This window comes from Bos javanicus, chromosome X, assembly GCF_032452875.1.
Source record: "Bos javanicus breed banteng chromosome X, ARS-OSU_banteng_1.0, whole genome shotgun sequence".
Lineage (NCBI taxonomy): Eukaryota > Metazoa > Chordata > Mammalia > Artiodactyla > Bovidae > Bos > Bos javanicus.
The window spans coordinates 57,031,751-57,045,389 of NC_083897.1; the positions used below are offsets into that span (position 1 = coordinate 57,031,751).

Below are 13,639 nucleotides of genomic sequence, written 5' to 3' on the forward strand. Positions count from 1 at the left end.
TTGATCTCTAAGGGACTCTCAAGACTCTTCTCCAGCGCCACAGCTCGAAAGCATCAATTCTTTGGCACCCAGCCTTCTTTATAGTCCAACTCTCACATCCATACATGACTACTAGAAAACCGTACATAGCTTTGACTAGATGGACCTTTGTTGGCAAAGTGATGCCTCTACTTTTTAATATGCTGTCTAGGTTTGTCATAGCTTTTCTTCCAAGGAGCAAGCATCTTTTAATTTCAGGGCTACAGTAGCCATCCACAATGATTTTGGAGCCCAAGAAAATAAAGTGTCACTGTTTCCATTTTTCCCCATCTATTTGCCATGAAGTGATGGAACCAGATGCCATGATCTTAGTTTTTTTGCATGTTGAGTTTTAAGCCAGCTTTTTCACTCTCCTCTTTCACTTTCATCAAGAGTCTCTTTAGTTCTTCTTCGATTTCTGCCATAAGGGGGGGGTGTCATCTGCAATATCTGAGTTTATTGATATTTCTTCCAGCTATCTTGATTCCAGCTTGAGCTTCACCCAGCTCCTCTTTGTACATGATGTACTCTGCATATCGGAGAAGGCAAAGGCAACCCACTCCAGTACTCTTGCCTGGAAAATCCCATGGATGGAGGATCCTGGTAGGCTGCAGTCCATGGGGTCGCTAAGAGTCGGACACGACTGGGCGACTTCACTTTCACTTTTCACTTTCATGCACTAGAGGAGGAAATGGCAACCCACTCCAGTGCTCTTGCCTGGAGAATCCCAGGGACAGGAGAGCCTGGTGGGCTGCCGTCTATGGCGTCGCACAGAGTTGGACACGACTGAAGCGACTTAGCAGCAGCAGCAGCAACTCTGCATATAAGTTAAATAAGCAAGGTGACAATATACAGCCTTGACATACTCCTTTCCCAATTTTGAACCAGTCCATTGTTCCATGTCCAGTTCTAATTAGTTGCTCTGTATCTCCATTATTTCTTTTTCATTCTTTTTTGATCTACCATTTGGTTTCATGGTTTTCTCTGATATTTTTCTCAGTTTCTTCCTCTTGTTTTTGGCTTTGGTGGGTCTTCATTGCTGAACTTGGGCTTTCGCTAGTTTGGCTAGTGGGGGCCACTCTTTGTTGTGGTATGGACTCTCATTTTGGTGGTCTCTCATGTTGCAGGGCACAGACTATAGGTGTGCTGGCTTCAGTAGTTGCAGTGTATGGACTCAGTAACTTTGGCTCACAGGCTCTTGAGCACAGCCTCAGTAGTTGTTGGGCACAAGCTCAATTGCTTCATCGCATGTGGGATCCTCTTGCCCCAGGGATTGAATCAGTATCCCCTGCATTGCAGGACAGATTCTTAACCACCAGACCACCAGGGAAGCCCTCCTGCCTTTTTTTTTCTTTTGTTTGGTGTCTCTGCTTGTTGTTAAGTTGCTAAGTCATGTCTGACTCTTGGCATCCCTACCAACTGTAGCCCACCAAGCTCTTCTGTCCATGGGATTTCCCAGGCAAGAATACTGGAGTGGGTTGCCATTTACTTCTCCAGGGATTTCTTCTCAACCCAGGGATCAAACCCTCATCTCCTTCTTGGCAGACAAATTCTTTACCACTGAGCCACCAGAAAATTTTCTGCTTTAGATTTATGTTTTATGGTTACCATAAGGTTTGTATACAACATCTCACAGATAAACTAGTCCTTTTTCTGTTGATAGCATCTTATCTTCATTTGCCTATATAGGTTATGTCCTTTTCCCCATTCTTGTTCATGTTTTTGTTTCTCAAAACAAAACATCTTTCTTTATGTTGTGAATTTGTTACCAAATTGAAGTAGCTATAGTTATGTTTCCCTCTTTTCTGCTTTAACATTTATGCTATAATAAAATGTTAAAAAGCCTATTTTGATGTAGTTACAGTTTTATGATTCTGTCTATTACCTTACTCAAACTTTCATGAACTTTTTTGCCTTTTTGTTTCTGGTAGAAGAAGTCTTCTCAGCATTTTTTGTAAGGCATAGCTTTTGTTTGTCTGAGAAACTCTTTATTTCCCATTCATATCTGAATGATTACTTTGCTGGATAGAGTATTCTTGGGTGACAGTTTTTATCTTTCAGTATTTTGAGAATGTCAATTCCACTCCCTCCTGACCTGTAGAGTTTCTGCTAAGAAATCTGTTGATAGCCTAATGTAGGTTCCTTTGTAGGTTACCATCCTTTTTACCCTGCCTTTGAAATTCTTTCTGTGTCACTGACTTATGAAGACAACTTTGGTACAATGCATTTTGCAGAAGATCTTTTTGCATTGAGGCAACAGTTCTCCTAGCTTCATGGACTTGTATATAGTTCCTTCTGCAGACTTGGGAAATTCTCAGCTATTATTTCTTTCTTCTCCTTGCTCCTTTCTCCCTCTCTTTTCCTTTTGGGATATCCATTACCCTAATACTGCCCTTCTTAAAAGAGTCAGCTAGCTTTCTTTGCACTTACTCACTTTAAAAAATATTTCAATTCTCTTTTCTCCTTGTATCATCTATTTCTGTCTTCACGCTCACTAATTCTCTCTTCCGTATGGTCTGCTCTATTTCCAGTGTTTTGTAATGCATTCTTCAACTCATTTATTAAGTTCTTTAGCTCCAGAATTTCTGATTGTTTCATTTTACTTTCGGTGTCTTTGGTAAAGTATTCCTTGTGTTTATTAATTTTATACCTGAACTAATTGGTATCCTGATTTATCTTGTAGCTCATTGAATTTTATGATAGCTATTTTGAATTCTCTTATCAGTTAGATCACAATATTCTGTGATTTTTAATTTTGGTTTCTGGAGAATTGTCATTTTCTTTTTGTGGTGCAGTGTTACTGTGGTTTTTCATGGTGCTTAATGAGGTGTTACTCTGCTGGCCCATTTCAAGTGGCAGAAACCTTTCTTCTTTTTTTTGTTGTTGTTTTAGTTGCTAAGTCGTGTCCGGCTCTTTTGAGACCCTGTGGACTGTAGCCCTCCAGGTTCCTCTGTCCATGGGATTTCCCAGGCAAGAATACTGGAATAGGTTGCCATTTCCTTCTCCAGGGAATCTTCCTAACCCAGGGATCAAACCTGTATCCCCTGCATTGCAGGCAGATTCTTTACCATTGAGTGACCAGGGAAGCCCCTTTCATTTCTAGGTAAAACTTTTTGTTTCTGATAATTCAACAGATTGCTGCTGCTAAGTCACTTCAGTCGTGTCCGACTCTGTGCGACCCCAGAGACAGCAGCCCACCAGGCTCCCCTGTCCCTGGGATTCTCCAGGCAAGAACACTGGAGTGGGTTGCCATTTCCTTCTCCAATGCATGAAAGTGAAAAGTGAAAGTGAAGTCGCTCAGTCGTGCCCAACTCTTAGTAACCCCATGGACTGCCCGACTCTTAGCAACCCCATGGACTGCGGCCCACCAGGCTCCTCCGTCTATGGGATTTTCCAGGCAAGAGTACTGGAGTGGGGTGCCATTGCCTTCTCCGATTCAACAGATTAGGCCTTTCTTTTATCTTCCAGTAGGTGGTGCTATAGCACAAGTTTTTGGCTTCTCTTACCTGCACTGCCTCTGGTTATATTTAACAGTCAGCACTTGCCAGTCTTAACCACCTCCATCAGAGGTATCTCCCAGTGCCTTTGTTGTTACTGCTTATGCTTCCAGGGTCATTGGTGCTATGCTGCTGGTGGTGTGGCTGGTGTCACTACCTGGGGCACCAGGATGGTGGACAGTTCTACCATGTCTAGGATTTCCTGAGGTGCAGACTTTCCCACTGCAGGTTGGGGTGGCACAGGTGGCACAGGAACCCTGGCCATGTTCAGCGTTGTCGGATGAGGACTCTGCGGCTGTAAGCGAGGGGAGAGGTCAGAATCATGGGTACCTCCATGGCTAGAGAGGCAAGGTCCCAGACCCTACTACCACTGCCATCCAGTTAATCTGTGGCTGTTGGGCACCGCTGTAGCCAGGAGGCCGGAGTTGTATCCACTGCTTACCTTGTTGCCACCGAGTTCTCCAGGACTGCAAGTTCAGCTGCCATGGCTTGGGGGACCAGGATTACAGGCACCAACTCCACTGTTCCCCAAATTCCACATACTCTATAAGTCTAGTCCACCCACCTTTAGATATACAGCTATGTTGAAATCTCCACTGCTCTGGTATGTTGGGCAGAAGCACTTTTGTTGAGTTGTGGATGTTTTACTGGTTGTAGATAGGAGAGAGACAAAGAGAGCATCTTCCTTTGCCTTGATGCTGATATCACTCTGTTCAGTTTTAATGAAACTAATGATACAGTCCCCAATTTATGTTTCAATTTACTATTTTTAAACTTTATGATGGTGTGAAAGCAATACAAATTCAGTAGAAAACATACTTTAAATTCTGAATTTTGATCTTTTCTTGGGCTAGTGGTATGCAGTACTATACTCTCATGATAAAGGCAGTGGCAGTGAGCCACACCTCCCAATCAAATATGCAGTCACAAGGGTAAAGAACTGATATACTTATAATCATTCTGTACCCAGACAGCCATTCTGATTTTCACTTTTAGCATGGCATTCAATAAATCACATGAGATATACAATACTTTATTATAAATTTGGTTTTGTGTTAGGTGATTTTGCCAAACTGTAGGGTATTGAAAATGTTCTGAGCATGTTTAAGGTGGGTTAGGCTAAGCTATGATATTGGGTAGGTTAAGTGTATTAAATTCATTCTCAAGTTACTATATTTTCAACTTATAGTGGGTTTATCAGGACTTAACCCCATCATAAGTTGATGGAGACCTGTACTTTGGGCTTATATCAATTTTTATACTATTTGTTTAATCAAATAGTTTTCATTATTCAATTTTCCCTCTTTTAATTTGATATATGTTCTTCAGTAGTTACTCTGTTAATTACAGCCTAAACACTTGACTTATTGTAGATAAATACAAATTATTTAGAGCTTCCCTAGTGGCTTAGTGGTAAAAAAAAAAAAAAAAAAAATCTTACAGTGCAGGAGACACAGGTTTGATCCCTGGTCCGGGAAGATCCCACATGCCACAGAGCAACTAAGCCTGTGCCACAACTATTAAGCCTGTGCTCTAGAGCCCGCAAGCCACAAGTACTGAAGCCCATGTGCCCTAGACCCTGTGCCTTGTAACTAGAGAAGCCACCACAATGAGAAGCCCACGCTCCACAACTGGAGAGTAGTTCCCGCTTGCCGCCACTAGAGAAAAGCCCCCACTGCAACGAAGACCCAGCACAGCCAAAGATAAATAAAATAAGTAAATAAATAAATGCTAATAATTTTACCATTTCCTGATAATGCTAGATCTTTAGGATAATTCCATTTATCTCCATTTTCATTACTTTTGCTTTATATTTTAATTCTACATATATTTTAAATTCTAAGAGACATTGTTAATATTGTTTTTCTTATATGGTTAGTATTTTTTTATATTTAACCACAGTTTTCTTTTAAGTTCTCTTCATTCCTACTTATATTTCCATGCTTCTCTTTGGGATCATTTTCCTTCTGAATGAAGAATTCCTCTCAGCATTTATTTCAATACAGCTTGCTGATGATATAGTCTCTATTTTTGCTTGTTTAAAAACATCTTTATTTCACTTTTACTTCTAAAAGGATATTTTCAGTTGGTTGCAGGTTTATTTTTTTGAAATCTGAAACTACTGTTTTATTGCTTTCATTGTTTCTATTAAGAATCAGACTAATGCCTTCTGATTGTTCATTCAAAGATACTGTATCTTTTTACTGTGAGTGCTTTTAAGATTTTCATTTTGATTTTCAACTGTTTGTATGTGATGTGCCAAGGAGTGGTTCTCTTTGTTTTATACTGCTTTGAGGTTACGAAGCTTCTTGAATCTGTTTATTCATATCTTTCATCAGTTTTGGAAAACCATCTGCCATATTTCTTCAAATGTTTTCTTCCTCATTATTTCCTTTTTTTCCATGATTCATACTTCATATATATTAGCACTTCTGACTGACCAACAAGTTTCTTACACTGCATTTTTTACTCATATACATATTTCATTTCTATTTTTGATTCTGTGTTTCAGTTTGGACCTGTCACTCCATTTACTCTTTAACTATGTCCTGTGTGCTGTTAAACCTATCAGTTAGGTTCATTGAGCTCTTGTGGGGTTTCCAACCCAACTAGCCATACTGTGATTCAGTTTTAATACTAATAACCAGACTTAACATCAGATTCTTAAGGGCTTAATCCTGCTCAAGATTGACCTTAGCTCAGGTGCTAATGGCTACAGTTCAGCTGGTCCCCAGGTCCCCCTCACTTCCAATCAACTGGCTACAAATTCAGGAGTTCCCATGACCCGCTCAGAGTCAGTAGCTCACTAGAATGAAAAATACTATACTTAAAATCACAGTTTTATTGTAAAGGTTACAGATCAGGAAGAGCCAAATGAAGAGACACATAGAGAAAGGTCTGAGAAGAAACATGGAGCTTCTGTGCACTCTACTTGTGGAACCTGGGCATGCCACTCTTCTGGCACATTGTTGTATTTTAATTCCTGGCTTGCTGACTCCAGTGTCTGTATTACCCATTGGTCTGTTTCCACTGGTACAATTTATGGTAGTAATAAATATGACCATTTAAGAGGTTGTATCAATGAACATGGGAGCTAGTGACCCATGGTGCTCTCTACTAGATAGTAAAATGTAGTCAAAGTATATCAACTCATTCAAAATTTAGCACTGAGAAATAAAACATAATAAATGGGATGTTAAAACTTATTTGTGTTCTCTTGGTTGTATTTACTTCATAAAGCAAGAAAGTACACCATATCAAGGTTATGTGAATCCTTAAAAATCATTATCAGTGTCCCATGAGAAAGGAGAAGGCACTATTGGAATGACTTTTGTTGTGCATGCGTGCTCAGTTATGTCCAAATCTTTGCCACCCTCCTCTGTCCGTGAGATTTTCCAGGCAAGGATACTGCAGTGGATTGCCATTGCCTTCTCCAGGGAATCTTCCTGACCCAGGGGTTGAACCCATGTCTCCTGCACTGGCAGGTGATTCTTTATCACTGAGCCACTGGGGAAGACCACAGGAAAGACTACAATATTAATTATAATACTGTTATATCAATGAGGGCATGGCATACTATACAATCTATATGACTTTTATCTAAGGCCAATAAGTTGATGAAGAGTGCAGCTTATTGCCTCTGACATAATTTTTATACTATTCAGCTACTATCCACCATATTTAACATTATTGTCTTAGCCATCTGTTCCCTTTCTTTCCTCAGGCATCCTGTTATATTTCTTATGCTTTAAGTTTTCATCTCTTTTTTTCAGTTTCCTCAGTTGGTACCCATAGACATTGGTATCTCCACTTCTGTCATTTAGGCCGTCACCTTTAAGACACTTAAGGCATACAAATGAATAATTGTATGTTTCGATAAAACTTTCCTAAGCCACTTAAAAAAATTCTATACAATATAATGATGCTGTCAGAATTTGGAAAACTACTTCTAATTTGTTTCAGATGAAAAAAATCACTTTATAACACCATGTATTTTAAAGTATATGCTGCTGTATGTGCTCGATTGTTCAGTCATGTCTGACTCTGCAACTCCATGGACTGTAGCCTGCCAAGCTCCTCTGTCCATGGAATTTTCCAAGCAAGAATACTAGAGTGGGTTGTCATTTCCTACTCCAGGGTATCTTCTCGACCCAGGGATCAAACTCACATCTCCTGCATTGGCAGGCAGACTCTTTACCACTGTGCCACCCGGGAAGACCCTATTTAAAAGTATACACATACTGTTTAATGATCTCAAAATACATGTAATCTAACTAAAAATTTTTATTTATTTAAATATATCTGAGAGCTGATGTTATCAGTTTATTAATTTTTAGAAATAAACCATTTTTTGATATTCAGAAAAAAGTTTTAATTACAACTATAAAACGTGTTTTATTTCCTGGAGTTCTTTAAATGAAGTCTTCCTTCATGAAAGCTTGTTCTTTGCATTCATTAAGAACTCATTCATAAAATGAAGAATACTGTTATTGTAACAGACATTTCTATTGCTTAAGTAAGCTGAGCAGTGTGATGCAGTATTCTACAACATGGCACTTCTGTTTTGCTTTATGCTTTTAGTTTTGGAACTACAACAGCAGAAAATACTCATCATAGAAATTTACTGAAAGTTTTTAAGAAGGAGGTCTTTGTTATAAGTGCAAGTTTCTCTCATCAGCTTCAAAATAAGATGCTTCCTTTTCACTTATTTTTCTTTCAATAAACAATTATTGAGTGGCTATTCTGTGGAGATACAAAAATAGATAAAGTCTATGTTTTTGTAGAGCAAGTAGAATCTGGTAGAGGAAATAAACTGAAAAGCCAGTAATTTTAATATCATGTGGTGAGTGGTATGATAATATTTATTCTTAGAGCTATTACAGCATAAATAAAGATTAGTGAACCTTGAGTAGAGATCAAGGATGGCTTCTTATAGAAAATAATGCTACGAACTAAATTTTGAAGGCTGAATAAGAGTTAACCAGGCAAAGGAAAGGGGGAATAAGGTTTTTCTGGCTGAAGGAAAAACGTGATGTTTTGAAGCAGCATGAGGCTTATAGAAAACTCTGAAATGAGGTTGGAGAGTTAAGGCAGTTTGTTTTCCAGAATATTTGAACAAAGCAAATATGAAAGGAGGCCACTGAATAATTTAATTTATATTGTAGGGAATGAAATATATATATATCCATCTTTAGTGTCAACTAATTTAATAAAAGTTGAATACTTTCTTTTGTGTAATACTCCTTAAAAAAACATATAACGCTGTTTCAGTATTTGAATTATGTTAGTATGGATATTTGTTCAGAATTTGAATGTGTTTTCCTTACATTTCTAATGCATTACTTTCAAGAAACTAAACCTATAAATTTTCTAATTGTATTGGATTAGAATAAATTCCAAATGGAAACAGTTTTCCCATTAAAGTCTGTTTTTATAACTGTTATCTTTTTTTAATCTTTTGCAGAATTCCTGTACCTCAACCAGAAACTTCTTCACAAACAAAAGAAAGTAAACCAAGCGTGCCAAGCTCCTCCGACTGTATGTTGGTTTGATAATGATAATGATTTTATGAAGACTTTGTGGAACACTATTATTATATACATACTGCTGTTTGATTTGATTGTGCATTTTTGGGTTGTGCCTGCCACTGGCATAATATAAATACTTTAAGTAGATATGTAGCTAGTTATTTTTGTTTCATTTTTATTTATATTACCTGAAATCCTTGTCAAAAGTACTAGTCCAAAATTGTTCTGAATTTTGCACCAGTACAACACTTAATTCCCTAAGAAAAAGAAATGCAAAAAAGCAAAATGGCTGTCTGGGGAGGCCTTACAAATAGCTTTGAAAAGAAGAGAAGCGAAAAGCAAAGAAGAAAAGTAAAGATATTCCCATTTGAATGCAGAGTTCCAAAGAATAGCAAGGAGGGATAAGAAAGCCTTCCTCAGCAATCAATACAAAGAAATGGAGGAAAACAATAGAATGGGAAAGACTAGAGATATCTTCAAGAAAATTAGAGATACCAAGGGAACATTTCATGCAAAAGATGGACACAATAAAGGACAGAAATGGTATGGACCTAACAGAAGCAGAAGATATTAAGAAGAGGTGGCAAGAATACACAGAAGAACTGTACAAGAAAGATCTTCACGACCAAGATAATCATGAAGGTGTGATTACTCACACTCACCTAGAGCCAGACATCCTGGAATATGAAGTCAGGTGGGCCTTAGGAAGAATCACTACGAACAAAGCTAGTGGAGATGATGGAATTCCAGTTGAGCTGTTTCAGTTCCTAAAACATGATGGTGTGAAAGTGCTACACTTAATTTTCCAGCAAATTTGGAAAACTCAGCAGTGGCCACAGGACTGGAAAAGGTCAGTTTTCATTCCAATCCCAAAGAAAGTCAACGCCAAAGAATACTCAGACTACCACACAATTGGACTCATCTCACATGCTAGTAAAGTAATGCTCAAAAATCTCCAAGCCAGGCTTCAGCAATATGTGAACCCTGACCTTCCAGATGTTCCAAGCTGGTTTTAGAAAAGGCAGAGGAACCAGAGATCAAATTGCCAACATCCGCTGGATCATGGAAAAAGCAAGAGAGTTCCAGAAAAACATCTATTTCTGCTTTATTGACTATGCCAAAGCCTTTGACTGTGTGGATCACAATAAACTGTGGAAAATTCTGAAAGAGATGGGAATACCAGACCACCTGACCTGCCTCTTGAGAAACCTGTATGCAGGTCAAGAAGCAACAGATAGAACTGGACATGGAACAACAGACTGGTTCTAAATAGGAAAAGGAGTACGTCAAGGCTGTATATTGTTACCCTGCTTATTTAACTTATATGCAGAGTACGTCATAAGAAATGCTGGGCTGGAAGAAGCACAAGCTGGAATCAAGATTGCCAGGAGAAATGCCAGTAACCTCAGATATGCAGATGACACCACCCTGATGGCAGAAAGTGAAGAGGAACTAAAGAGCCTCTTGATGAAAGTGAAAGAGGAGAGTGAAAAAGTTCGCTTAAAGCTCAACATTCAGAAAACTAAGATCATGGCATCTGGTCCCATCACTTCATGGCAAATAGATGGGGAAACAGTGGAAACAGTGGCTGACTTTATTTTTCTGGGCTCTGAAATCACTGCAGATGGTGATTGCAGCCATGAAATTAAAAGACGCTTGCTCCCTGGAAGGAAAGTTATGACCAACCTAGACAGCATATTAAAAGGCAGAGACATTACTTTGCCGACAAAGGTCCGTCTAGTCAAGGATATGGTTTTTCCAGTAGTCATGTATGGATGTGAGAGTTGGACTATAAAGAAGGCTGAGCGCCGAACAATTGATGCTTTTGAACTGTGGTGTTGCAGAAGACTCTTGAGAGTCCCTTGGACTCCAAGGAGATCTAACCAGTCCATCCTAAAGGAGATCAGTCCTGGGTGTTCATTGGAGGCCCTGAGGTTGAAACTGAAACTCCAGTACTTTGGCCAGCTGATGGAAAGAAGTGACTCATTTGAAAAGACCTTGATGCTGGGAAAGATTGAGGGCAGGAGGAAAAGGGGACAACAGAAGATGAGATGGTTGGATGGCATCACTGACACAATGGACATGGGTTTGGGTAGACTCCAGAAGTTGGTGATGGACAGGGAGGCCTGGCGTGCTATGGTTCATGGGGTCAAAAAGTGTCGGACACAACTGAGTAACTGAACTGAACAACACTTAGTAAATTGGTTCCCTGGTAGTACATTCCTTCAGATGTACTATTTTTAATTAAGAGAAGAATGAAGTAGGAAGTTTAATTTTTATTTGACAATAACCGTAGTTAAAGCTTAAAAGATAGTTGTAGTTTCAGTTTTGGGGCTTTTTTTTTCTGAAGTGACACAAATTTTCTGACACAAATTTAGTTCTGGCAGGGTATCCTTAAAGTGAGTTTGTTTAAAGCAGATCTTATAAGGGGTCATCTCTGTAGACATTTTAATACTTTAGATCCTTCTTGCTTTATGAGTTATTCTTATTTGAGAATTGACTTCTAGTCAGTCTGACTGATTAAGAACCCACAAAGGGATTTGGATTGTACTCCACCCCAAATAAAAGATAGAAAATAAGGGGGAAATCATTGTAGTATAAATATATAACCAAGTTGAAAGCAAGAATTAAAAATCCCTAAGTGGCAGAAACAAAAAAGATTAAGTGGTGAATAGGAACTAAAACTAAAACTGCTCATGGACATTTAAGAACTAGAGGCCTAAATGATTATAGACTGAGGTGTAATAACCACTTAGAAAACAGAGTCCAGAGCACAGGCCTCTTGGATTTGAAGTAGAACCAATATAAACTTGAAAGGTTGTTAATGGTCAGATAAATTATTGCCATCAACATGGGGAAGTATCACTAAGTTTCCTGTAGTCCATGGACAATGAATAGGAAAAATTGCATTGACTTAGTATCCACTGAATTGAAAACCATTGTTAAATATCAAATTATTTTTCACTGGTCTATATGTATGTCCCTATGCCAGCACCACAGTATTTTGATTACTATAGCTTTGTATCAGCTGTTGAAATTGGGGTGTATGAGCCCTCCAACTTTGTCCCTGTTGTTCAAGATTGCTTTAGCGTTGAGGACTTGTAATTCCATATAAAATTTAAGAATCCATTTGACCATTTCTGCAAAATAAGCTTTTGGGATTTTGATATGGGTTGCGTTGAGTCTGCAGGTACTTTGGATAGTATTGATGTCTTAATAATATTAGTTCTTCTAGTCCATTAACATGGGATTTCTTTCTGTTCATTTTTAGGTATTCTTTAATTTATTTCAACAATGTTTTGTAGTTTTCAGTATAGAAGTCTTTCACCTCCTTGCTTAAATTTTATTCCTAGGTATTTTATTCTTTTAGTTGCTATTTTAAATGGAATAGCCTTTTAAATTTTCTTTTGAATCTCTTTACTTGCTATCAGATCAGATCAGTCGCTCAGTCGTGTCTGACTCTTTGTGACCCCATGAATCGCAGCACGCCAGGCCTCCCTGTCCATCACCAACTCCCAGAGTTCACTGAGACTCATGTCCATCGAGTCAGTGATGCCATCCAGCCATCTCATCCTCTGTCGTCCCCTTCTCCTCTTGCCCCCAATCCCTCCCAGCATCAGAGTCTTTTCCAATGAGTCAACTCTTCGCATGAGGTGGCCAAAGTACTGGATTTCAGCTTTAGCATCATTCCTTCCAAAGAAATCCCAGGGCTGATCTCCTTCAGAATGGACTGGTTGGATCTCTCTGCACTCCAAGGGACTCTCAAGAGTCTTCTCCAACACCACAGTTCAAAAGCATCAGTGCTTCGGTACTCAACCTTCTTCACAGTCCCAACTCTCACATCCATACATGACCACAGGAAAAACCATAGCCTTGACTGGACGAACCTTTGTTGGCAAAGTAATGTCTCTGCTTTTGAATATTCTATCTAGGTTGGTCATAACTTTCCTTCCAAGAAGTAAGCGTCTTTTAATTTCATGGCTGCAGTCACCATCTGCAGTGATTTTGGAGCCCAGAAAAATAAAGTCTGACACTGTTTCCACTGTTTCCCCATCTATTTCCCATGAAGTGATGGGACCAGATGCCATGATCTTTGTTTTCTGAATGTTGAGCTTTAAGCCAACTTTTTCACTCTCCTCTTTCACTTTCATCAAGAGGCTTTTTAGTTCCTCTTCACTTTCTGCCATAAGGGTGGTATCATCTGCATACCTGAGGTTATTGATATTTCTCCCGGCAATCTTGATTCCAGCTTGTGTTTCTTCCAGTCCAGCGTTTCTCATGATGTACTCTGCACATAAGTTAAATAAACAGGGTGACAATATACAGCCTTGACGAACTCCTTTTCCTATTTGGAACCAGTCTGTTGTTCCATGTCCAGTTCTAACTGTTGCTTCCTGACCTGCATACAAATTTCTCAAGAGGCAGATCAGGTGGTCTGGTATTCCCATCTCTTTCAGAATTTTCCACAGTTTATTGTGATCCACACAGTCAAAGGCTTTGGCATAGTCAATAAAGCAGAAATAGATGCTTTTCTGGAACTCTCTTGCTTTTTCCATGATCCAGCGGATGTTGGCAATTTGATCTCTGTTCCTCTGC

At 39.0% G+C, this 13,639-nt stretch overlaps 1 protein-coding gene across 2 annotated transcripts in view; it reads left to right on the top strand.

Annotated features, from left to right (window-relative positions):
* Positions 1-13,639, top strand: part of RADX (RPA1 related single stranded DNA binding protein, X-linked) — a 96,765-nt gene that overhangs the window by 56,382 nt on the left and 26,744 nt on the right. For both annotated transcript variants that reach the window (XM_061409345.1, XM_061409344.1), the window contains exon 11: positions 8,980-9,053. In XM_061409345.1, the coding sequence (XP_061265329.1) occupies positions 8,980-9,053 (74 nt within the window). The remainder of the gene's footprint in view (positions 1-8,979; positions 9,054-13,639) is intronic.